The sequence below is a fragment of the Terrapene carolina genome, unplaced genomic scaffold, assembly GCF_002925995.2.
Source record: "Terrapene carolina triunguis isolate 2854851 unplaced genomic scaffold, T_m_triunguis-2.0 Scaffold138, whole genome shotgun sequence".
Taxonomy (NCBI): Eukaryota; Metazoa; Chordata; order Testudines; family Emydidae; genus Terrapene; species Terrapene triunguis.
Window position 1 is genome coordinate 442,298 of NW_020664489.1, and position 27,236 is coordinate 469,533.

The 27,236-nt window shown below is 42.0% G+C and overlaps 1 protein-coding gene across 1 annotated transcript in view; it reads left to right on the top strand.

Annotated features, from left to right (window-relative positions):
* The window catches only part of DYNC2H1 (dynein cytoplasmic 2 heavy chain 1), a 367,402-nt gene that overhangs the window by 329,982 nt on the left and 10,184 nt on the right, over positions 1-27,236 (top strand). The window contains exons 86-87 of the mRNA XM_029911951.1: positions 16,298-16,407; positions 16,766-16,847. Of these exons, the coding sequence (XP_029767811.1) occupies positions 16,298-16,407; positions 16,766-16,847 (192 nt within the window). The remainder of the gene's footprint in view (positions 1-16,297; positions 16,408-16,765; positions 16,848-27,236) is intronic.

The window sequence follows — 27,236 nt, forward strand, 5'->3', positions numbered from 1 at the left end:
TATAGCAGTCTCGGATGATGTTGTTCATTTTAAGAACACTTTCACTGCAGATTTGACAAAACACAAAGGTACCAATGTGAGATTTCTAAAGATAGCTACAGCACTCAAACCAAGGTTTAAGAATCTTAAGTTCCTTCCAAAATCTGAGAGGGATGAGGTGTGGAGCATGCTTTCAGACGTCTTAAAAGAGCAACACTCCAATGCGGAAACTACAGAACCTGAATCACCAAAAAAGAAAATCAACTTTCTGCTGGTGGCATCTGACTCAGGTGATGAAAGTGAACATGCATCAGTCCGCACTGCTTTGGATTGTTATCAAGCAGAACCCATCATCAGCATGGAGACGTCCTCTGGAATGGAGGTTGAAGCATGAAAGGACATATGAATCTTTAGCACGTCTGGCACCTAAACATTTTGCGACGCCTGCTACAACAGTGCCATACGAACGCCTGGTCTCACTTTCAGGTGACGTTGTCAATAAGAAGCGGGCAGCATTATCTCCTGTAAATGTAAACAAACTTGTTTGTCTGAGCGATTGGCTGAACAAGAAGTAGGACTGAGTGGAAATGTAGGCTCTAAAGTTTTACATTGTTTTATTTTTGAATGCAGTTATTTTTTTGTACATAATTCTACATTTGTAAGTTCAACTTTCATGATAAAGAGCTTGCACTACAATACTTGTATTAGATGAATTGAAAAATACTATTTATTTTGTTTTTTACAGTGCAAATATTTGTAATAAAAATAAATATTAAATGAGCACTGTAAACCTTGCATTCTGTGTTGTAATTGAAATCAATATATTTGAAAATGTAGAAAACATCCAAAAATATTTAAATAAATGATATTCTATTTTTGTTAACAGCACAATTAATCACACCATTAATTGCTATTAATTCTTGGATGTTTTTTCTACATTTTCAAATATATTGATTTCAATTATAACAGAATACGAAGTGTACAGTACTCACTTTATATTATTATTTTTTATTACACATTTTTTTAAATTTTATTAATCGCTTGACAGCCCTAGTTGTAACTTGAATTTCAACAAAGGATGCATGAATTGAAAAAGTATGAAGACTATATCTGTGAAAACATTTTTAAAAGCAAATATAGTTTTGTAAGTTGGTCTTACAAAATGTAGACTTGAGGGGATCTAGGGAAAGGAAATCAGCTGTGATAATAAGTACTGTAATTGAAAGGCAGTAAGGCATCATAGAATTTCATATGGATAAGTCATACTGCATTATCAATATCTATAATTAGAAGTATTTTAATTTTTCATTTACAGGTATTTGTTTATGAATAATTTTACTCTTGGGAATTCACATTAAAATGAAGACTGCTTGGAACACATTAACATTTTAGCATGTCTCAGATATTTGGTGCATTAAGCTACTTTGAACCTGCCTTAAACCCTGAGTAGGCTCTGTGAGGCATAGTGTGCAGTGGTCTGAATCTCTACCTGTGTAGAATTCTTCATAGTGCAGTCAACGCCAGTGAGTTATTCAGCAAGCAGCACAGTGGAGAAAAGGGGCATAGCCATAGGGAAATAAGATGCTGTGGGTGATCCTACAGTTATGATTATTCTGACTGACCTGCTTGTAAAGAGGACAGAAAAACACAGTGTAATTCATAGTACTCAAAGGTTGCTCTGTATGACTGTGGCACCAGTCACATCTAGAATGACCTGGGGAAGCCCACTCCAGACCAACAGTTTCAGCTGCTTTTGTGCCTCTCTGGGCCTATTTTTAACCCACCAGTCAGTCTCAGGCTAGAGTTCTCTGTTAAGGAAAACACATGTGAGGTAAGATGAGATTGTTTATTTAATCTTATCCAACTGAATAATTTAAACAGTCAAGTGAATAGAACTTTTGCATTTTTATGAAGGCGCATGCATAAAAGCATGTTTACGGGTCTGATCTTTTTGATATATTGAGTACACTTTATTCATCTATGAGCTCAGGGTATTATTGTGAGCAATGGAAGTCCACTGTGGATATCTGTGCCGTTCATCTGTGGTTGTGTTTCAAAATATCCCTCGGGGCTAGGTTCACAAAAGGATTAGGCTCCTACATGTCATATCATCTAGGGGCCAGAAGAGTGGGAACCATGGAATCTCTCCAGCCAGCCACCAGCTCTTGCTGCTGGAGAAGAAGGCACTCTAGGGAAACTGCCCTCCTTCGAAGTTATTCACTCTCTTCTCTTAACAGAGGACAAGGAGCTGATCTCCCTGCTGCTTCCTCCTTATTTTAAACCTTGTTCAACAGCATGTAGGGTAATTGCACAAAATGGATTTGATGTGCATCAAAGGGGAAAGGGAAGCACTTCATATTTCAAACTACTGCAAAAGAAATCAGTATGACTGTGGTTGTTTTAATTTCTCCCAGGGAGCATGGTATGCAGTATTTACCAGTAATCCTGTAAGAACCGAGTAGTTTGTGTTCACAACTGCACTCTTGCTGGTGTTGGGGCTGAGAAGCAGGAACATGGCCCTTTCTGGGGGCCACTTAAGTTGCTAGAAGAGTTTGCCATTCCTTCCTCCCTTCACTCTTTAGCACCTGCAACTGTTAAGGAAAAATACAGGGGTGTCTTTTTCTCCTCGCTACCCTTTCTTTCCACTTCCCCCTTGCAGACACAGTCTAGTCCTGTATGTCTAGTGTATTTAGCTTCAAAGAAAATAAAACATAGGGTAAGAATGCTGTTTGGATGCATTGTCCGATGACAATAAATGGAGGAAATATCCCAAAGTATATTTTTAGAGGCATATTCCAATCTGTAACTTGTTTTAGGAGGTTTAAAATGAATGTGCTAACTAACATTTAGAGTTTATACCTGTATTCAGCATTCTGCTAGTCTTATTAAATGTCAGAAAACAGTAACCCGTGGAAAGTTGACTCTGGTTTGATAAAAGTAAATTACCACTGCAACTGAAATTAGATCATATTTGCTAATGCTTTCCTCAGCTATGCCTTGTTGCATATCTGCTTCTGGCACATTGTTACCTAGCATGTTGATTCTAATGAACTCAGAAATTTTATGCTCAAACTCTGTGCTATTATTCAGACTTACTGAAAAAACATGTGGTTTCTGGGGCATGTCAAAGTGAAATGGGGAAATGGTATTTTATTTGAAAGAAGTGAATAGTAATTTTGGTCTCTAGACACTAAAAAATCAAAGGCAAAATTGGAAAGTAGATAAAAAGAAGAAAACATTGTCTTATGTCTCAAAATATAATTAGTACATGATTTGACCTCAGGGAAGGCCTTTTGCCTAAAGATTAGTATTCTGTGTGTGTTCCTTCTAGCTCATATAGACTCCGACAGATGGCATTGAGTGAGCAATTGATATCTCAGTTAGTAAGTCCCTTTGTATAAGGCAGTCATATTAAAGGCTTAATTCATGTAGTTTAAGAACCATACCCACTTGTTCACATATGACAGAAGCCCAGATTTTCAAACCCGGATCTCTTAAATCCATATTTAGGCAGCTAAGTAAAACAGGCTTAATCCTCAGGGGCTCACATGTGTCTAACTTTGGTCACCCAGGTTTAAAAATGGCAACCCTATATACTATACATATTTACCTAAATTATTGGCTTCCTTGTGGTTAGACCTCTGTTGGGTGTGCAGGGGTGGAGAGGTGCACCCACCTGTGTCCCTGTGTAGAGGTGAGTGCATGGAGTGCTTCCTGCACTCCCTCCAATGTATATTCAAAAAGAGTACACTTTTTCAGGAAACTCTAATGGCAAGTTTAGTGGTTGCCATTAAAGAGTTATTTTCCCACAGTTTATCATATATCTGAAATATTTCATATTTCTGTATATTTAGAGAAGGAAATAACAGAAGTATCTCAGAGTCTGAGAGTAAAATTTAATAAAATTTTAAACTGTTGTATATTTATCCTTTCTGAAATTTGCATTTTGAAGAAAAAGGAAATACAGTATAACTGCTTAATTGACCGTCTCTTAACCTAAACTCCTGCACAGGTGGATATCCACCCTGTCCTCCGACAGCAGTGTTTATCATTCATTGCTGCCTTGCTTACCCAAATTCCTGTTTTTCTAAAGGCTTTGAATTTCTCTGAAACCACCGGAAGAACAGAATTGTATTGTATATAGTTTTCAGCTTTGCAGTTGCCAGTGTTACCAAAAAATTGCTTCACTTCCTCTGGGCTTGTCTTCACATGAAAGCTAATCAGGAATAAAATAGGGTGTGAATTTAAAGCAGATTAGCTATTGCTGCTTAATTCTATGTGTGGATGCTCTTATTCTGGAATAAGAGTGCCTCATTCCTCAATAAGAGCCTCCATTCATGGAGTTAATCAGTAATATATATTCCAGAATAACTCCCAGTGTAGATGAGCCTGTAGTTTTATATCATTTTCTACTTCAATAGAAGATTCCTTTGGGGATCAGACAAAGGGTAAAAATACTGTAGTAGGGAATACATTTGTAATTAGTCAAAACTTAAGAGGGGAAGTGCTTGATTCATATTGTAAAGGAGTTATATGAACCTAAAGTTGTATCAATGATAATGTGCAAATCTGGTGGCCTCTGTTCATTTCTTCTCTCTGCAGTTCAGTATAATGTGCTCAGTTTGTTGGGGATTATAGAAGATAAGGAGAGCTTTTTCTTTAAAATGGAAAATACACATTTTGGATGTTAACTTGAACCAACTGAGACTATCCTAGCAGATTTATTTTGGAAAAAAGAAAATCTTATATTTATAATATAAAGAAAGTGGTGCTTTGCTAACTCACATTAATGAAAATTTTAAAAATATTCTACTAGGAATTGCTTTGCAAAACTCTTTTGATATGTCTGCCAAGTTATTTTTCGTACTATATTTGTAATCCTCATATGCAAAATTAATCTACAACAGGCTGTTTTAACATTTTAAAAGCTGTTTTGACCACAGCAGTAAGAGATCTAACACTGTTTTAGAAAATATTAAAGTAGTGCTTAGCTCAACAATTGTATAGAGTTGTGTTACAACTTTTTATTTTTGTGGGGAATGTGTTTGGGTATGTGGGAGATTCAAAGTTGCAAGTATCAGAGGGGTAGCCGTGTTAGTCTGAATCTGTAAAAAGCAACAGAGGACCCTCTGTTGCTTTTTAAAGTTGCAAGTGTCATTCTTGCTATGATAGAGAGATTTTTTTTTGAAGAGGAAGGTACTTCAACATTTCTAAAGATGCTTTTGGCTCCAGAGTCACCTAATATCCTCTGGAATTTTATTCCATAGTCAGATGCTGTCAACCAATAATGATTTGACCCCCAGTTCTCACATACTTCATCCTAGGCTTTATAAACTGTATTGTCTATCCCAGAGGAAAAAACACTGTGTAAGTAGTTTATAGATAGAAGAACATAAGAATGGCCCTACTGGGTCAGACCAAAGGTCCACCTAGCCCAGTATCCTATCTTCCAACATTGGCCAATGCCAGGTGCCATAGGGGAATGAACAGAGGAGGTAATCATCAAGTGATCCATCCCCGTCACCCATTCCAAGCTTCTGGCAAACAAAGGCTAGGGTCACCATCCCTGCCCATCCTGGCTAATAGCCATTGAATGACCTATCATCCAGGAATGTATCTAGTTCTTTTTTGAACCTTGTTCTAGTCTTGGCCTTCACAACATCCTCTGGCAAAGAGTTCCACAGATTGATTGTGCATTGTGTGAAGAAATACTTCCTTTTGTTTGTTTTAAACCTGCTGTCTATTACTTTAATTTGTTGTCCCCTAGTTCTTGTGTTATGAGAACACACCAGTCATGACATTTGATCTTTAATGTAGCTGGGGCTTGATCCATTAAATGTTTTAAAGATTAAGACGAAATCTTAAATAGCATCTGAAACTGACTAGGAACCAGTGGAGGGACTTGAACATAGGCCTGATGTGCTCCTTGTGGCCTAAGTCATGGAGGAGGAGTCAGGCAACCAGATTCTGTACCAACTGGAGCATTGTGAGAGGCCAAGATGGCTGCATCAGGAATTCTTTAGTGACCTGAAAATCAAAAAAGGAATCCTACTGAAAAGTGGAAATATAGACATGTTGCGAAGGATGAGAATAAAAGAACAGCACTAGCATGGAGGGACAAAATCAGAAAGCCTAAGGCACCAAATGAGTTATACCTAGCAAGGGACATAAAAGGCAACCGGATGTTCTATTAATACATTAGGCACAAGAGAAAGACAAAGGAAAGTGTACGTTCTCTACTTAGCAGGGAAGGACAGCTAATAACAGGCGAGACCAAGATGCTGTTTTGTTTAAGTCTTGACTAAAGGTTATTTGTCACAAGATGCTTAACACAATTAATATTTATGGCAAGAGGTAAGGAACACAAGTCAGAAAGAACAGGTGAAGAAATATTTAGATAAGTTAAATGTATTCAGATAGGGCCTGATGAAATTCACCCGAGGGTACTTAAGGAATTACCTAAAGCAATCTTGGTACTTTGGTAGCTAGCTAAAGCAAATATCCTTGAGAATTCTTGGAGAACAGGTGAGGCCCTAGAGGAAGGGAGAAGTGCAAACATAATATCTATCTTTTAAAAAGAGGCCCCGGGGAATTATAGACCAGTCATCCTAACTTTGATACCTGGAAAGATACTGGAACAAAGTATTAAAAAATCAATTTGTAAGCACCTAGAAGTTAATAGGGTTTTAAGAAATAACCAATATGGATTTGACAAGAACAAATTGTGCCAAACCATTCTAATTTCCTTCTTTGACAGGGTTACTAGTCTAGTGGACAGGGCTGTTGTATTAATTTAGATGGAATATATGGGCTAAAGGTGTTAACATAGCCCAGTCATTGTCCAACATTAAATAGTGTCTGGGGTTTGGTATACAGAGACCTCCGCCTGCTTAGAACCATGATGCAAACGCCATTAAAAGTCCTTTTAACCTTTTATTAAAGATAAAAAAGAGCTTTTGAAATGTTAAGCATTAAATAAGGCTTTCATTTTAACAACCTTCCTTTTTCCCTTTATCTGTAGATTGTTTTTAGAAGGAAAACCCCACTATTTGACAGTCTGTTAGATGGTAATAACTGTCCCTTTTGGAGAAAAGAGAAAAAGTTAGTTGAGATGGGCTGAAGCCATTGATATTGCTGCTGCTGTTAAAGTCAGATGCTGTTTCCTAAAGGACAAAACAAGACAAACATATACAAGAGGGAAGAAAAAAAGAATAGTAAAGATAGAAAAGTGCAGCTTCTCCCTCTGGTATTGATTTTCGTTAGATATCTCACTGCTGGAAAAACACAGGTACAGCATGTGGTCTTATAAGCCACTCTGAGACCTGGCAAACTTGCACCAGCATTGGGCTGTTTAGGGTACTGCTTTTAGCTTCCTCTTTTGAGTCACAGGCTCACAGCAGAGTTGCAAAATATACCGTCTTGGTGGGTGAACCAGACTTTTATTAGACAGAAGGAAAAAGGAGAGGGCTAGGAAAGAAAAGAAATAAGGTAGGGAAGGAAAAGAACACACTGAGAGGGGGAAAGAGGAGGTGACAAAGCTGCACATTCCAGGTGGTGTTTGGGAATTAGCCAGAGTCCGTGGAGGTGACAATGTCATCTGTGCCCCGTCTCTGGTCTGGTGTGGTCAGGACATTTCTCAGGATCAGGACGGCAAAGGCACAGCATTGTCATGTTCTATCCCGGGGTCCCAGGATACTGTGGCAGTGGCCACAATGGTTGAAGCTCACTTCTTTTCCCTTCTTTCAGTTGGCCAGCATTACAGTAGCCAGCTTTTTGCCCCACAAGGGGAGTGACCCCAAAAGGGGAGTGATGTGTGGAATAGCCCATCCCCTCATTATTTTGTCCACCAATTAGGCCTAATTTCTAACACACCCGTTTTTGGTCCATTCATTTCCAGTCCCACACTTGTTTACCAGGCATGATCTCAACACAGTCCTTGAATTATATAAGTAGGCCATTCTTTTTGGGACTAATTTAGTCTCTGTTTTTCTTTTGTACTGTTTCCCATCAACATCTGTTGTTAAAGGTATTGTGACATTTTATCAATTATCATTCACCTATTACAAGTGAAATTACACATAGGTTAATTTTATAAGCCCAATTATTACAACAGTGGGAAGTTGTAGACTCGATATATCTTAATTTTGACACAGTCCCACACAGCATTCTAATATGCAATCTAGGGAAATGTGGACTAAATTAAATTACTATAAGAAGGGGTCACAACTGGTTGAAAAAATATTCTCAAAAAGTATTTATCAGTGATTCACTCTCAAACTGGAAGGCTGCATCTAGTTGGGTCCTGTAGGGGCCTGTCCTGGGTGCAGTACTTTCAATATTGTCATTAATGATTTAGATAATGCAGTTGAGAGTACACTCCTAAAATTTGCAGAGGATGCCACACTGGGAGGAGTTGCATGCACTTTGGAGGACAGAATGAGAAATTAAAATGACTTTAATAAACTGGAGAATTGGTCTGAAATCAACAACATAAAATCAAAAAAAGACAAATGTAAATTATTGCTGAAAAGGATCTGAGGGTTACAGTGAATCCCAAATTGAATTTGAGCCAACAATATAATTTAATTGCGAAAAAGGCTAATGTCATTCTGGAGAGTATTAACAGGAGTGTTGTATGGAAGACATGAGAGGTAATTGTTTGTTCTACCCTGCACTGGTGAGGCCTCAGGGAAGTATTGTGTCCAGTTTTGGGTGCTACACTTCTAGAAAGAAGTGGATAACTTGCAGAGAGAACAGAGGAAAGCCACAAAAATAATAAAAGGTTTAGAAAACCTGACCAATGAGATGTTAAAAGAACCTGGGCATATTTAGTTGAGAAGAGAAGACTCGTTGGGGACATCATAACAGCCTTCAAATATGCAAGCACTGTTATAAGGAGGATGGTGATCAGTTTTTCTCCATGTCTACTGAAGGAAGGAAAAGAAGTACTCATCTTAATCTGCAGCAAAGGAGATTTAGGTTAGATGTTAGGAAAAACTTTCTGATTATAAGGATAGTTAGGTACTGGAATAGGTTACTGAGGGAGATTGTGAAATTCCTGTCACTGAAATTTTTAAAGAACGGTTTGGACAGACATCTTTCAGGTATGGTCAAGGTATACTTGGTCCTGCCTCAGTGCAGGGGGCTAAACTAGATGACCTCCTAAGATCCTTTCCAGCCCTACATTTCTATGATTTAATAATTGTGTTCACATTCAGCTTCAGATATACTCATTTACAGTATTCCAGCCTATAGGTGATAAATGCATAGATCACCATGCCCAGGTTTTCGTCCAGGAGGGAGGGGCAAAGGCTTCTAGCAAGTTGAAGGTGAAAGAAGGCATTTTCAGAAACTGTTGTTACTTGGTCATCCATGCATAGTGAGGAGTCAGACAGGCTCCCAAGGTTTCATACCAGTTTAACAATTGGGGCTGTATGCCGTAAGTGGAAGGTGGGGACAAAAAATATCTCAGCTAGTTCATCATAGTGTTTCCCCCTTTCCAATAGAATTGGTTTGGTCTTTTCTGGGTTCAGTTTGAGTCAGCTGCTCTTCATTCAGGAGCTGGTCCCTCCTAGTCATTCTGTAAGTTTAATAGTGGTAGTGGTTGTATCAGTGGTGAATGAGTTATATATGAGTGTGTCATATGTATGTTGCTGACATTTGAGCCAATCATGTCTCACTCTCTCCCAATAGTCTCATGTAGATATTAATAAGGGGGGATAAATATGAATATTTAAAATGTATTTACACTTGTAGCGTAGTAGATGCCTTTATGAATTATAAATAGGGCTGTCAATTAATTGCAGTTAACTCACGTGATTAACTCAAAAAAAATCATGATTTAAAAAAATTAATCATGATTAATCACAGTTTTAAACAACAGAACACAAATGGAAATTTATTAAATATTTTAGATGTTTTTCTACATTTTCAAATATATTGATTTCAATTACAACACAGGATACAAACTGTACAGTACTCACCTTATTTTTATTACAAATATTTGCACTGTAAAATGATTTTTAAAAATACTATTTTTCAGTTCGCCCCTACAAGTACCATAGTGCAATCTCTTTATCATGAAAGCAGAACTTACAAATGTAGATTTATTTTTTTTTACATAATTGCACTCTGTGACATTCTGTACCTCGGGGGAACACCCTACACCTCCATGTTCATCCTTATAAAATGATTGTGTGGTATCCAATACAAAGTTTGTCATGTCAGGTGTCTTTGGAAGGCGCATGATGCACTGAGCATTGTTGTTATAGTGATGTTATAGTAATTCTTGTTACAGTAATATTATAGGTTATAAACTCATGTATATAGTTATGAGGCTGAAAATGTATCCTCATGGCTTAAAGCAAGCCCAGGCAATAACTCTCCAAAAGCAGAGGGGCAGTTCATGCCTCATCAGGACATGTATGGGAGAAACCCAGCCCAGCCTCACAGGAACAAAGGACACTGGCCTAGGCAACAACAAAGGATCTGTTGGACTCTCGAGTATGTCACCCCCCTTTCTTTGGTCAGTTTGGGACTGCGATGAGGTAATGCTCACCTGACTCTGAAGGGGAGGGGAGGCAAAGCCAAGAGGGAAGAAAGGACATGATGAAAGGGAGAGACATTTGCCATGCTCTTCCTCTCTCTTCCACCTACATCTACAGACACCATCACCACCTTGCGACTGAAGCGCCCACCAAAGGGGAGAGCCTGGCTGAAGGGCAACCAGCCAGCCTGTGGTGAGAAGCATCTAAGTTTTTAAGGGCATTAAAAGTGTTAAGATCAGCTTAGAATGCATTTTGCTTTTATTTCATTTGACTAAATCTGACTTGTTATGTTTTGACTTATAATCACTTAAAATCTATCTTTGTAGTTAATAAATCTGTTTGTTTATTCTACCTGAAGCAGTGCATTTGGTTTGAAGCATGTCAGAGATTCCTCTTGGGATAACAAGCCTGGTACATATCAATCTCTTTGTTAAATTGACTAACTCATATAAGCTTGCAGCGTCCAGCGGGCATAACTGGACACTGAAAGATGAAGGTACTTAGGGTCGTCTCTGGGGCCGGAGATATTGGCTAGTGTCATTTGATTGCACAATCCAAGGAGCAGCTTACATGCCAGAGGCTGTGTGTGAACAGCCTAGGAGTGGAGATTCTCACAGCAGAGCAGGGTAAGGCTGGCTCCCAGAGTCAAGGATTGCAGGACCTAGCAGATCACCAGTCAGATAACACCAGAGGAGAACGTCACACACTCAAAAACAAAACAATGTAAAACTTTAGCATCTCCAAGTCCACTTAGTCCTACTTCTTGTTCAGCCAACTGCTAAGAGAAACAAATTTGTTTACATTTACGGGAGATAATGCTACCCACTTCTTTTTTACAATGTCACCTGAAAGTAAGAATTGACATTCCCATGACACTTTTGTAGTCAGCATTGCAAGGTATTTATGTGCCAAATATGCTAAACATTCGTATGCCCCTTCATGCTTTGGCCACCATTCCAGAGGACATGTTTCCATGCTGATGATGCTCATTAAAAAAATAATGCATTAATTAAATTTGTGAATGAACTTCTTGGGGGAGAATTGTATGTCTCCTGCTCTGTGTTTTACCTACATTCTGCCATATATTTCATGTTATAGCAGTCTCAGATGATGACCCAGTGTGCCATTCGTTTTAACGACACTTTCACTGCAGATTTGACAAAACACAAAGAAGGTACCAATGTGAGATTTCTAAAGATAGCTATAGCAGTCGATCCAAGATCTGAAGTGATTTCCAAAATCCAATCAGAACAGGGTGTGGACCATGCTTTCAGAAGTTTTAAAAGAGCAACACTCCGATGCAGAAACTACAGAACCCAAACCACCAAAAAGGAAAATCAACCTTGTGCCTGTGGCATCTGACTCAGATGATGAAATATGAATCTGCACTGCTTTGGATCGTTATCGAGCAGAACCCATCATCAGCATGGACGCATGTCCTCTGGAATGGTGGTTGAAGCATGAAGGGACGTATGAATCTTTAGCGCATCTGGCACATAAATATCTTGCAATGCCGGCTACAACAGTGCCATGGGGACGCCTGTTTTCACTTTCAGGTGACATTGTAAACAAGAAGCGGGCAGTATTATCTCCTGCAAATGTAAACTAACTTGTTTGTCTGAGCGATTGGCTGAACAAGGAATCGGAGTGAGTGGACTTATAGGCTCTAAAGTTTTACATTGTTTTATTTTTGAATGCAGTTATTTTTTGTACATAATTCTACATTTGTAAGTTCAACTTTCATGATAAAGAGATTGCACTACAGTACTTGTATTAAGTGAATTGAAAAATACTATTTTATTTTTTCAGTGCAAATATTTATAATAAAAATAAATATAAAGTGTGTACTATACACTTTGTATTCTGTGTTGTAATTGAAATCAATGTATTTGAAAATGTGAAAAACATCCAAAAGTATTTGTATAAATACTATTCTATTAGAATAAATAGTATTCTATTATTGTTTAACAGCGTGATTAATCACGATTAATTTTTTTTATCGCTTGACAACCCTAATTATAAGTGTATTTTATTTAAAAGTTTAAAGGATATCCTTCTCCCATGCTGTACTGTACACCAATGCAAGTATCAATTTCATGTTTATTTCTATGATCTCATGAAAACTTTTTGGTACTGCAATCTTCCCAACCGTGATTAATTATATTAATTCAGACATTAATGGAGTGAAATCTGATTGTCAGCTGTGCTGGCCTTTTTAACTAGATTAAACATATGCATCTATATTCCTGCCAATATCTCTCTTTAACAGTTAAAAGTTTATTTGAAAACACTAATAAAATGAATTTATTAAATATAAATTGAAATAATTGTGTGGCCTCTTATAGTATGCTAAGCGATTTAAAGTCTGTCCTAATCATCATCCACAATTATTATTGTACAATAAAAGGGATTACTGTTATTTAGAGTCAGTAAAAGAAGTGTGCAGACAAGAGCAATTAACTGCATATCTTTAGCTAATGAAAATGGAAAGCAAAAAAACTAACTTGTCATAATTGCTTGGAATGAGAGCTCAGAATCTATGTTGTGACAGATTTAAAGGTCACTGAATTAAATGTTTGAGTGTGGTAGAAACATGATGGAGATCTCTTTTGACACTTTGACAGAAAAAACTACAATTAATTAAGTGATAATTTATGTGTATTTTAAATGGCTTTCCCATTTCTAAGCTAATTTTATGGAAGCAGCCTATTAGCAATTTAAAGAAATCAGAGAAGTATGCTTTTTTTTTCAGCAAGATGTGGGTGTTTGGTAAGTGCTACCTGCAATTATAAAAGTTACGTAGCTTCACAGCTTTTTTATTCCCTCAGAATCTGGAATAGACTAATAGGCACAGTAACACAGATTATGGTACTTAGCAAAGAGCACAACTTGTTATCCTTTCTATATGGTGATAACATAAAGAATTTTTGAGCTGGTATTTATTCATTTAGTATTAGGCATTAACTTTTCTGTATACAAATATGTGACCTGCGACTATTTATAGAATTGTGCCACTAAACTACATTTAGAAGTGTATGCTGTTTATATAGCTGTAAAATGGAGAAGACACAGTCAGAAATGAGGCCCTGTTGTGTAAACAAATATGAAGATATCTTCTCTATCCTGAAGGGTTTACAATCTAAGGCCCAGAGTTTAAAAAATGGGATCTTAAAAATTAAGGCTCTTAAATCCTAATTCAGACACCTAAACAACTATCATGATTTTTTCAAAAGTGCTGAGCACCCAGAAACACCCACTGACATCAGTGGAAACTGCTGGGTTCTCATTACTTTCAAGAATTGGGCCTTTCATTCAGGAGCTTAACTTTAGGATCCTGTCTTTGGAAATTTTGGGCCAAGACTCATTTACATTCCACAGCATTGTGACCAAGTTGAGTAAAATTTAAATCTGAAAGATCACAGTTCAGCAAGTATTTATTTTACAGTTCATATCTACATTTTGAGGATATCGGATTCCTCGATTTCAAATTGTTGTTAATGTATGTTTTAGCATTAAAATTGCAGAGGGAAAGGGTCTGGGAGTGCTCAGCATGAACAAGTGCTAGGTGATTAAGCATTTTTGTACTGAACAAAACAAAAGCTTAAAACCAAAAAACCCTAAACTGAAATGTAATATTTATATAAATAAATTGCTATTCCTTTGTCAGAGACAAGCAATACTAGAATAACTGCAGACAGCGGATAGGTGCCTGATGCTCAGGCTCCAGTCCTGCAAACACTTAGGCACTTGCTTAACTTTATGAATATGAGTAGTCCTATTATTTTCTGATCAAGGATATGTTCAGTCATGAAGGAAAAATAATTCCACCTGGTTCATGTATAGTGAGCTGTTTTCACTGAAAATATTTTTTAGTTTGCTAGATTTTGGCAAGAGTCTTACACCTTTTCAGTGAGTGATTAAAGTGGGAGTAAAATGTTCAAGAGATGTCTGCTGTGGCAAAATATCTGGAAGAGTAGTTAATAGCCTATGTTTTTTTAAGATTGGAGACACCTTTTGTATTTGTGTCTTTTAACAACAAAGAGTGCATTTGGGGTAAAATAATGGAAAGTGTAGGAGACACAGCTCAGCAGTTCACTATAATTAATAATGAAAAAAGCAGTTGTAAAGATTGAAAAGTAAGACACACAGGTTGTGTCTTGCATCTTAATGGCATGTTATTGATGTAATGGTGGGAAGTTCAGAGAATGTATCTCAGAAAGAGATGGCTCATTTCTTCAGCTAACTGATCATAAATGAGTGCCTCTGGTTGAATGGTCTAAGAACACAATAAATGTAAAACCAACATTTTCAAACTTGGATGCCCAGAGTAACATATCAGCATGTTTACTTAGGCACCTAAATAAACCTCCTGAGTTTTAGAGGTGTGGTAACTACTATTAATTTTAATTAAATTCTATAATGATGGAGACTATGAAGTTTAATTTTCATTTCGTGTCCCTAGTCCAGTTATCAAAGTATCTGGAGTTGCCCTCACCAATTACATTGAGAAGACATATCTAAGAAGTTTGGAGCTTAACCTGCAGTTGAAAATGCTGAATCTGCAATTCTCAAGGAAATCATGAGCCATATGTTACCCTGAGTCATACACATGCAAACTTATTTTGTCAGTGGGGATGAACCTATGTGTGTAACTGTGGCAATACTTTACCTCATTAAATTTTGTTCTCAGAGCAATCATTTACTAATCAAGATAAAGGAGAAATCATGACCAATCATGTCTCAGCGAAACACCACTTCAGAAACACCTTTATAAGCCTCAAACGCTGCAATAGAAAGTATCATAGAAACAAAGGGGCCTTGCAAGGATTTATGACCAAAATAATTGTGCAATTGTGTCATTCAGTAGTTCAAGAATCCTTGAAGAAAGTGCTGAATGTAGCATTGAGGAAACTATCATTTTTAATAACTAGAGGTATTCAAGAGTAGATTAGTTACGAAATTAAGAGATTCAGAGTAAAGGGAAACCATGCACTCTGGATAGGGGATGGATTGGAGGACCAAGGAGATCTTTTCCAGCACCATCTCCTGTAACTCTGTTTTATAATATAGATGTAATCTAATTCCTATCAAAATTACATACTCTTCATATAATTGTACCAGATATTTTGAAGGGAAATTACTGGAATATACTTTAAAATACTTCTTTCACACTGCAGCATGAAAATCAAACTTTCTGAATTTAAAAGGTGATTTTCACAAAAGAAAATCAATGGTCATAAATTGAAAGAAATTCAGTAATCTATCTAACCTAAATAAACTAATAACAGTAATGGTGATGACAGTTTTGTGGGACACATCCCCATTTGGAAATAATTTTAATTAGAAATTATGGTTACCAAAGGTGAAATAGGAATGCTAGAGAACACCCTAAAAAAACAGTGTTGGTATGCAAAGAGCTGAGTTCTACAAGTGGGCTGCATTGTACAAAGGTTGGAGGGTTTTTTAAGTTTATTCATATTGGCGAGTCACTTCATAGACATACAAAATAAACTACTGTCTTCAAAATGTTAAATGCTGCTTAGTTTTGTTTATTTTCTGGTTGCCAGTACCAAATAGTAGGAATCAATGTTCCTCTTTAAGATTATAGTACATTTATACTAACACATTTACCATTAATCATTTATACGAACACATTTAGCATTAAAGACAGCTGTCAAATTGGCACCAACTCAAAGTGCTAGAAGATAAAGCAATAGATTACTGTTCTCCCAATTAATGGGCAATACATTTTTTTTTTTTTTTTTTTTTAGAACTGGGTGGATAAAGCAGAAAAAAAGACACTGCTCTCAGACATCCTTGACCTCTCAGAGCTCTTCCATCCAGATACATTTCTTAATGCCTTACGCCAGGAAACTGCAAGGTAGGTGACATGAAGCAGCCTATTTACACATTTCACAGTTCCATTATTTCCCTTTCCCCTTTATATTCAGTTTCTATTACTGTGCTTTCATTGTCGATAAGCACACTTCACATCTTATGCTTCAAAATAGTGTCCTTAATCATCTTATTTTCTTATTATTTACACTGGGGTAAAATAGCTACTTTGTTAATTCGATGCTAAAAAAATCCTTTACTTTGTTGTAAAATTCTACATGTGTTTTTCTTTTAATCTTTATTATGTGATGCAATAAACAGTGTGAACAACTTATTCCTGTTTTTATATTTGAATTTCCTATTACATGTGTGTGGTATTTAGGGTATATTTGTTTATCTTTTAGGGTAATGAGCTGTTCGGTGGACAACCTTAAATTTGTAGCATCCTGGAAAGGTCAAATACAAGAAGCAAAACTCCAAGTTAAGGTACTGTGCCCACTCAGATTTCCATCAGAATTTCTGAATTATACATAACAGAAGAATAGTGGTTAGAATCACAATATGGGTATTACAAAAGTGTTGCTGGAATGTCTTATTGTGGCAATCAAAAGCCAGGTGTTTCACTGAATCGAGGGACCTTTCCAACAAAGATCACTGCCAGATGAAGTACTGTACCTGAAATACAAAGGATCTTCAGTAATTTACAGGTACAAAAATATTAGTACAGTAGAATATTTTTATTAATATTCTTCAGAGGTAAAGGAGAGGATGGGGACAATTTTGGTTTTTGGTTTTAGTTTTGGGGTGTCTTTTTTTTTTTTTTTTTTTTAGTTATAATTATCATCTTAGAACTGTTCTTCCTCTGTTCTCTTCACGGTCGTTCACACAAGAATTTAAACTATAATCCTGTCTGATAATCTCTAACAGTTGTCCAGACAATACTTACAGACCTTGTGGCATTTAACAAGACATGTAAAGGGACATAAAAATAACTAACTTTAGCATCATGGTGAACATTTCCTTTTTTAGTAAAACAGGCTCTAATGACCAAGACTGTGTGTAAGGAATTGCTGAACTTCTGAACTGGGATTTTTAAAGGCGTTAGGTCTCCAAACCCCATTGACTTTTCAGTATCTATGATATGACTCAATCTCATTGATTTTTAATGGGCAGCTAACTCTAAGTCCTCTTCAAAATCCAAACTCTAATCACAGTACATTACCAGCACAGTCTGTACACAATCAGTATCTAAGACATTCTTTTGTAAAGGAATCTCATATATTGTGTATTAAACACTATATATAAAATATGATGATGTATAGGATCCAGAATACATACTATATCGCATAATTAAAGATTAAATACTTTATACCAGACTATAGCTGTAATAAGTGAGACTCAGAATCTTCTTCTTCATCATTGTGTGCAGAATTATAGTAGCTGAGAGGAGGTCATGCAAATCTAATATTCAAGTGACAAGTTGGACAAGTTCTGTAAACTTTGGGCTAAACTGACATTGAGTCTCCTTAATTATGCCACCAAATGTGGACATCTGTTTTCATGTATAGAAATCGCACAAACTCAAAAACGGGCATTTTCATGTGCAAAATTTTCAGAGGCTCCTTTGAAAATTTTGTCTTGTATGTTAAAATAACAATTAGAAACTTCTCTCTAAAGAAGGTGCTTGTGAATTTAGTGTTCATAGAAAGAAGCTGAACTGACAGCCTTGGGCAGCAAAATCCTGTATTAACGCATAAAACATGTAAAGCAGGGCAGCAGCAATACAGGCCACCTGAAATCATTCCACCAGTGTGCTCAACCTTGCCTTGGAAAGACTACTGTTGTGCCTTTTAATTTCTATAATTCAGGTTCCAGGTGTCTGTCCTGAAACGCAGTATTTCCCATGGAATTGACCCGAACTATCTGAGAGATTGCTGTTCCCAAGGCTACATTCCTTTGGAACAGTGAAACTTCTAACCAAGAGGGAGAGGCTTATGAGCGTGGGAGACAGAACTCTCACAAGAGTTAGTTCAAGATTATGGAAGATTATGGCACTCTCTCTGTCTTTAGAGATAAGAAGAATCGCAGACCTTACTTTCAAAATTCTTTCTTGTACTTAGCTTTCTCCTTCATAAATTCTTTATACACACACTAACACAGACGCAAAGACCCTATAATCTAACCAAGTTCATTTTTCTACAATTGAGAAAACAGAAAGAAGGATACTGTTACTTTTATTTCAAAATGCTGTTGTTTTTATTTTGAAATTCTATGTAAAGTGGATGGATGGATGGATGATAGGTAGATAAGATCATACGTAGGTAAGATTAGATGAATAAAACAATGGAAATGGAAAGACCTGAGAATCACACCAACACCAGAAGCAGGCTGATTTGTGTAATTGGGGCTCCTTAATAAGAACAAATAGGCCTGTCATCAGAGCTGATCAAGAGAACAGAAAGGTGTGTTGTCTACCAGGAGCTAAGATATGGGATGTGGACCTCAGGCTGAAGAGGATCCTGATGGGAGCAGGAAAGAATTCACTGATTTTCCTTCACATGGGAAAAAAATGACACTGCTAGATTCTCACTGGGATGCATCAAGAAAGACTATGCCAGGCTGGGGAAGATGCTTAAAGAAATGGAAGCTCAGGTGATCTTCAGTGGGATTCTACATGTCCCTAGACAGGGAGAATGAAAGCAAGACAATACTATGATGATCAACAGATGGCTCAGGCAATGGTTCTATAAGGGGAGATTTGGGATGCTGGACTACTAGTAGGCATTCACAGACAGAGGACACTTCTGGGATAGATTGCACCTGAGTAGGGAGGGTAATAGATTTCTGGAATGGAAGCTGGCACAACTGATCAAAAGAGCTTTAAATTAGGAATGTAGGGCAGATGGTTGGGAGATGTTCATATATTTTCCACCACTGATTTTAATATTCAGCTGGAGGAAAATCAAGTGAAAGAGGATACAGCAATGGAGAAAGGAACAACAGAGAATAGGAGAATGGACAACAAGAGTAAAGATAGTACAAACACCAATAACAGTAACAGTCAGGAGGCAATACTAGCAATAAAATGAATATACCTAATCTGGCAAGGAAATTGGATGATGCTAAGCAGAAACAACTAAGATTTTGGTACTGTACACCAATGACTGAGTAACAAAATGGAGGAACTAGAATACTGGTGCAAGGGGAAAAAAGAGATATTATAGCGATAATGGAAATATGGTGCAATTGTAGTCATGACTGGTGGCCAGGTATTGAAGTGTATATGCTGTTCAGGAAATAAAGGCAAAGGTGGTAAAGTAGCATTGCATATTAACGGTGAGATAGAATGTAAAGAAATAAGAAGTGGTGGAATGCATCTGTTTGGGTCAAAATAACTTTGGGAAAGAATGGTAACAGATCTCCACAGGGATAGTGCTTGGGGTCTGCTACAGATTCCACAGGATCTGATTTGGATATAGATAGAGACCTCTTTAATATTTGAATGAAATAAGTGCTACTGAGAATTATGTGATTATGGGAGATTTTATTTTCTCAGACACAGATTTGAGGACAAATGCTACTAATAATGGTAGGGCCCTGATATTTCTGGATGTGATAGATGACAGATTTCTTCACCATATAGTCACTGAACTAACAAGAGATGATTCCATTTTAGATTGTAGTATTGGTAAGTAGTGAGGACCCCACAGAAGAACTGGTTGTAGAGGACAATATTGGTTTGAGTGATCATGAGTTAATTCAGTTAAAGATAAATAGAAGGATAAACCAAAATAGGTCTGCAATTAGGGTCCTTGATTTCAAAAGGGCAAATTTTAAAAAATTAAGGGAATTTGTTAAGGAAGTTAACTGGACTGAAGAACTCAAGTATCTGAATGTGAAGGAGTTTTAGGATTATTTTAAGTCAAAGTTGCAGAAACTATCTGGAGCCTGTATCCCAAACAAAGGCAAAAACTCATAAGGAAGGGTCGCAGACCACACTGGATGAACAAGCATCTCAAATAGGTTATTAAGAGAGAGCCTACAAAGAATGGGAAAAGGGATGCTGAAAGGACAGGAGACACTTGATATGAATTTAATCAGGCCACAACTTTATTGTATAGATATCTGGGACTACTCGGCAGATAAAGTGTACAAGGCAGGCAAATCCATGTTTATTCAAATAACTACCTGGGGTTTCCACCAGCACCCCCTTCATTTTCCATCCAGGTCCCCCAACCAATCCATGGCTTTCACCTTACCATCCTCCCCACCTCCTGAAGGGTTAAGATGGGCTATACGAAAGGGGGGGTTGGCTCCCTGCCGTACCAATCATAGGAGTCCCCAGCCCTCCACCCCCGTTCCGTTCCTTTATCCAGCACCTCGTTTCAAGTCCTTTATCAGGCCATTTATCTAGCCACTGAATGCCTTCCCTCTGGAGTATCTGTACTAGACATCCGCCCCTCACTTACAAAATAAGTTGCGACATATAGCCTTCCACCTTTTCTCCTCACCAGAAAAGGTCCTCTCTGACAGCCACTATGGGGAAGGCAAAAAAACCTCACTCCATGGTGGTGAGGTAAAAATTCCTTCCCAGCCCCCTTAAAAAGGAGTGACTATAGCAATGCCCACAGCAGGTCCTAACCCAACCGGATATTAACATCTCGAAGGGAAGGAGTGTGGGTGCTGCCTTGCCTGCTGCATGGAGAAAGGGCTTTCAATGACCAGGGCTTGCACCTTTAAAGCCTTCCGCCCTCACATTCCCAGGGGATGAGTCAGCGCCACAAAGCTCACCACCACTCACATTTTGCAGCAGGTTCTAACCACCTCCCCTGCCACCTCCATAAAGCCTTTCTTCGGCAAGCCCGGAGAACATTCCCCCCGCTTCAGGCGAGGTGCAGTCATTTTTAGGGCTGCCAAACGATTTAAAAAAAAAACCTGCGATTAATCGCGAGATTAAAAAATATAATCGCGATTAATCACAATTTTAATCACACTGTTAAATAATAGAATACCATTTATTTAAATATTTTTGGATTTTTTCTACATTTTCAAATATGTGTATTTCAATTACAACACAGAATGCAAAGTGTACAGTGCTTACTTTATATTATTATTTTTTATTAAAAACATTTGCACTGTAAAAAAGTTCAACAAAAGAAACAGTATTTTTCAATTTACCTGATACAAGTACTGTAGTGCAATCTTTTTATCATAAAAGTGCAACTTACAAATGTAGATTTTTTTTGTTACAAAACTGCACTCAAAAGTAAAACAATGTAAAACTTTAGAGCCTGCAAGCCCACTCAGTCCTACTGCTTGTCCAGCCAAACGTTAAGACAAACAAGTTTGTTTACATTTACGGGAGATAATGCTGCCATTGGGCCAGGGACTTTTAGGCTCTAAAGTTTTACATTGTTTTGTTTTTGAATGCAGTTATGTAACAAAAAAAAATCTACATTTGTAAGTTCTTCTTCGAGTGCTTGCTCATATCCATTCCAGTTAGGTGTGTGCGCGCCGCGTGCACGATCGTCGGAAGATTTTTACCCTAGCAACACCCGGTGGGTCGGCTGTGGAGCCCCCTGGAGTGGCGCCGTTATGGCGCTGGATATATACCCCAGCCGACCCAGCGCCCCCTCAGTTCCTTCTTACCGCCCCTGACGGTCGTTGGAACTGTGGAGCGCGGCTTAGCTGATCTCCACACTCCCTAGCTTCTCATTGTTGTTGTTATAGTTAGTTATATAGATAGTTATTCAAGTTAGTTAGTTAGTTAGTTGTATAGTGTATATATATAGTTGTATATTGTTATCGGGGGTTTAGGGGGTGTTTTTCCCCTTTTCCCCCCGGCGCACAGCCGGGCCCATGCCCAAGGCTCCTGGCTTTAAGCCCTGCGCGTCCTGCGGGAAGCATATGCCAACCAGCGACCCGCATAGTTCCTGCTTGAAGTGCCTTGGGGAGGCTCATCCAGCAGATAAGTGCCCTATCTGCAAGGCCTTCAAGCCGAGGACAAGAAAGGAGCGGGACTTTAGGCTCCGACAGCTCCTGATGGAGGCGGCTCTGAGTCCGGATCCTCCCTCGGCGCGCCCTGTCCCGGCACCGAGCGCTTCGGTGCGCAGCGCCCCGGCGGGCCCGACCGGTGCGGCGGAAAAGACTGCTCGGCACCGACCGACGTCGGCACCGCGCCCGCCTAAAGAACCTCGACGCCGATCCCTTTCTCCGGGCCATAAGAAGGCCGGCAAGGCGCGGGACGTTGCTGCCGCGAAGATACCGGCTCCCCCGGTGCCGGGGGTAGAGCCGCGTCCGCAGTTGGACCGCCAAAGGCAGGCGGCCACACCGTCGACTCCGGCACCGAGGCCGTTGAGTCCGGTGCGGACTGTTTCACCACCAAGGCTGGTGGTGGAACCTTGTCTCCCTTCCACCCCGGAGACCTTTGCTACGGCGAGAGACCTGATCGCCCTCACGGAGCCTGCGCCGTCACAACTCCCGGCACCGGTTGCTCCACGCGTGTTGCAGTCCAGAGGCAAGCCTGCCCTGGTGCGCCCACCGTCGCCAGCACGGGTCTCTCGACACCGCTCCAGATCCCGGAGCAGGTCCCGACGCCGCTCGGAGTCCTGGCGCCGAATATCACCTCGGCACCGGTCGTACTCGCGGCCCAGATCTTTTTCGCGGCGCCGTTCAACATCCCGGCACCGTCGCGACGACCGGCACCGATCGGGCTCGAGACGCAGCTCCCGGCACCGGTATGAGCGCCACTCGGGCTCGAGAGGCCGCTCCCGGTACCACGCCTCCTCCAGATCGTCGTCCCGTTCCAGATCGGGATCCCGGCACCGGAGGGACTATCGGCACCGATCCAGGTCCCGGCACCGTTCTCCGGCACCGCACAGGGACAGATCGCCTTACGGCCGGCACCGATCGGCACCGTACCATCCGGTGCCGACGGCATCGGGTTCGGCACCGCCGTGGCCGTCGAGATCGGCGTCGCGGTCATCTGAGGCAGTGGAGGCCGGCCACCTGCAGGAGACCGACGACCCTATGCAAGGACCTGCGCATTGGTCCTTCTGGACTCCTTGGGCCTACCACCAGGCACAAGGAGCTCCGCTATCGGCCTCCCGCTCTGGCCGTTCGGAGCCTAGGGCCCCAGAGTCCACCATCTCCCGCCCTCCTCCAAGGGACGTGGAGGCTCCAGTGCCCGCACCAGCAGAGGCCCTGGACCAGGGGGCAGGCGATGCCCAACTCCAGGAACACCTGGAGCAGGACCAACCATTGGACCCCTTGCCACCGGGGGCATCCTCCTCGTCCTCGCCTGATGAGGCCGTAGCGGGCACATCCGCCATTGGGCCGCCTCCTATAGACCTTCGGGCCCACCAGGACCTGCTGCGTCGCATGGCTCGCAATATGGACCTCCAGGTGGAGGAGATTGCGGAGGTCCATGATCCCATCGTGCAGATCATTTCAGCGGATGCTCCATCCAGGGTGGCATTACCGCTGATCCGCACCATCCAGGCCAACGCCACCACTATCTGGCAGACCCCGGCCTCTATTCCGCCCACGGCCAGAGGGGTTGAGAGGAAGTACTTTGTGCCTTCCAGGGAACATGAGTATTTGTACACTCACCCCCAACCGTGCTCACTGGTGGTTTCATCAGTCAATGCACGGGAGCGACATGGCCAGCAGGCTGCTGCGCCCAAATCGAAGGACGCTAAGCGCTTCGATTTGTTCGGACGCAAGGTCTATTCGGCTGGCGGGCTGCAACTGCGGGCAGCGAACCAGCAGGCGCTCCTGAGCCGCTACGGCTTTAATATGTGGTCCTCGATGGGGAAATTTAGAGAGCTGGTTCCCCAGGACTCGAGGGAAGAGTTCGGGGCCTTGGTAGAGGAGGGCAAGCGGGTGGCATGCACCTCCCTACAGGCGTCCCTTGATATAGCGGACTCGGCCGCTAGGACCCTGGCGTCGGGGATAGCAATGCGCCGAATCTCCTGGGTCCAGGTGTCAGGCTTGCCACCTGAACTGCAGCAGACCCTGCAGGACCTACCGTTTGAGGGCCAGGGCCTCTTTTCGGAGAAAACAGACTCTAGGCTCCAAAATCTTAAAGACTCTCGGACAATGATGCGCTCCCTGGGGATGCATGTCCCAGGGCCTCAGCGCAGACCCTTCAGGCCCCAGCCTCAGCGGTTCTACCCTCCCCCGCCTCGTCCAAGACAGGACTTTGCTAGGAGGCAGGGTCGAGGTGGTAGGCGAAGGTCGACCGGCCCTCAACCCGGTCAGAACCAGGGCCAGTCTAGGCCACCTTCAGGGCCTAGACAAGCCTTTTGAAGGTGCGGTCGAGGACGGCACCACGACCGGTACCCAGGATCCGACTCCCCCTTTCCGGGACCGCCTCTCCCGCTTCCACCGTGCTTGGTCCCGTATAACCTCGGACCGTTGGGTCCTTCGCACGGTGGAAAGGGGATACGCCCTCCAGTTTTCCTCGCCCCCCCCCTCCCACTGCCCCTCCCCGTCCCTCTTCAGGGACCCCTCTCACGAGCAACTCCTTACACAGGAGGTTCTTGGGCTCCTCGCTATGGGGGCCATAGAGGAGGTTCCATCGGAGCTATGGGGCAGTGGGTTTTACTCCCGCTACTTCCTGATACCCAAGTCAAAAGGGGGTCTAAGGCCCATCTTAGACTTGCGCGGACTCAACAAATTCATAGTAAAGTTGAAGTTCCGCATGGTGTCATTGGGGACCATCATCCCTTCACTGGATCCTGGAGACTGGTTCGCCGCCCTCGACATGAAGGACGCTTATTTCCATATAGCGATTTATCCGCCCCACAGACGCTTCCTGCGATTTGTAGTAAACAGGGTGCACTACCAATTTGCAGTCCTTCCCTTCGGCTTGTCCTCGGCTCCCAGGGTGTTCACAAAGTGTCTGGCAGTCGTCGCGGCCTTCCTTCGTCGACAAGGGATACAGCTGTTCCCGTACTTGGACGACTGGCTGGTACGCGGCCGCACCAGAGACCAAGTGCAGGCCCATGTCCACATAGTGACACGCACTTTCCACGAGCTGGGCATTCTACTCAACAGAGAGAAGTCCACTCTAGTACCAACTCAGAGGATAGAGTTCATTGGAGCAATCCTGGACTCCAGACATGCCCGAGCCATCCTGCCAGACAGCCGCTTTCATACCATTTCAAGCGTCATTCAAGGACTCAGGGCCTTTCCAACTACCACCATAAGGACATGCCTTGCCCTCTTGGGCCACATGGCCTCGTGCACCTACGTAACCAGGCACGCCAGGCTGCGACTTCGCCCATTGCAGACTTGGGTGTCATCGGTTTACCGTCCTCATCGAGACGACCTGAGCATAGTGGTCACGGTTCCGGCCTCGGTCTTGGCCTCCCTCACCTGGTGGACGGATCGCACGGCGGTCTGTGCAGGAGTGCCCTTTCACGCCCCACAGCCCTCCCTCCACCTAGTTACGGACGCTTCATCTCTAGGATGGGGCGCTCACCTGGGGGAGCACCATACCCAAGGCCTGTGGTCGGCGTCCCAACTAGCCCTGCACATCAACGTCCGAGAGCTGATGGCAGTGCGCCTGGCTTGTCAGGCTTTTCTCAACTTCCTGCAGGGCCGTTGCGTGCTGATTCTCACCGACAACACCACGGCCATGTTTTATATCAACAAGCAGGGCGGAGCCCGCTCATCTCCCCTATGCCAAGAGGCCATTCGCCTGTGGGACTTCTGCATCGCCCACTCGATACATCTCACGGCGTCATTCCTGCCTGGAGTCCAGAATACGCTGGCGGACCGTCTCAGCAGGTCCTTCCAGACGCACGAGTGGTCGATTCGCCCGGACATCATATATTCCGTCTTCCAGAGGTGGGGGTTTCCCCAGATCGACCTGTTCGCATCTCGGGCCAACAGGAAGTGCCAGGCGTTCTGCTCCCTACACGGGCGAGCCCCGGGCTCTCGGTCAGACGCCTTCCTCATGGCATGGAAAGACCATCTGTTCTACGCTTTTCCCCCATTCCCGCTGGTCCACAGGGTGCTGCTCAAGATCCGCAGGGACCATGCACGGGTAATTCTAGTCGCTCCCGCTTGGCCGAGACAGCACTGGTACACCACACTGCTGGAGCTGTCAGTACAGAGGCCCATCACGCTCCCCTTGAGTCCGGATCTCATCTCTCAGGACCACGGCCGGCTGTGTCACCCCGACCTGCAGTCGCTCCACCTCACGGCGTGGATGCTTCATGGTTGAGTCGCTCAGAGCGGCAATGCTCCCAGGCCGTCCAACAGGTCCTGCTGGGAAGTAGAAAGCCCTCTACGCGGACCACTTATTTAGCCAAGTGGAAGAGATTCTCCTGTTGGTGTGAGCAACGAGCTACGTCTCCCTCGCAGGCTCCCATTCCTTCGATACTGGAATACCTCCTGTCCCTAAGACAGCAAGGCTTGGCGACATCCTCAATCAAGGTTCACCTCGCCGCTATTTCCGCTTTCCACCCAGGAGAACTCACGTCCTCGGTCTTCTCTAACCCGATGGTCGTTAGATTCCTCAAGGGCTTAGACCGGCTGTACCCACAGCAACGACAGCCGGTTCCAACGTGGGACCTCAACCTCGTCCTCTCCAGGCTCACAGGGCCTCCGTTTGAACCATTGGCTACCTGCTCGCTCCTGTACTTATCTTGGAAGACAGCCTTCCTAGTAGCCATCACCTCAGCACGGCGCGTCTCGGAACTCAGGGCGCTGACATCCGAGCCCCCATACACGGTGTTCCATAAGGACAAGGTGCAGCTTCGCCCCCATCCTGCCTTTCTTCCAAAGGTGGTGTCGCCTTTCCACGTGAACCAGGATATATTCCTCCCGGTCTTCCATCCGAAACCGCACGCTACTCGTCAGGAC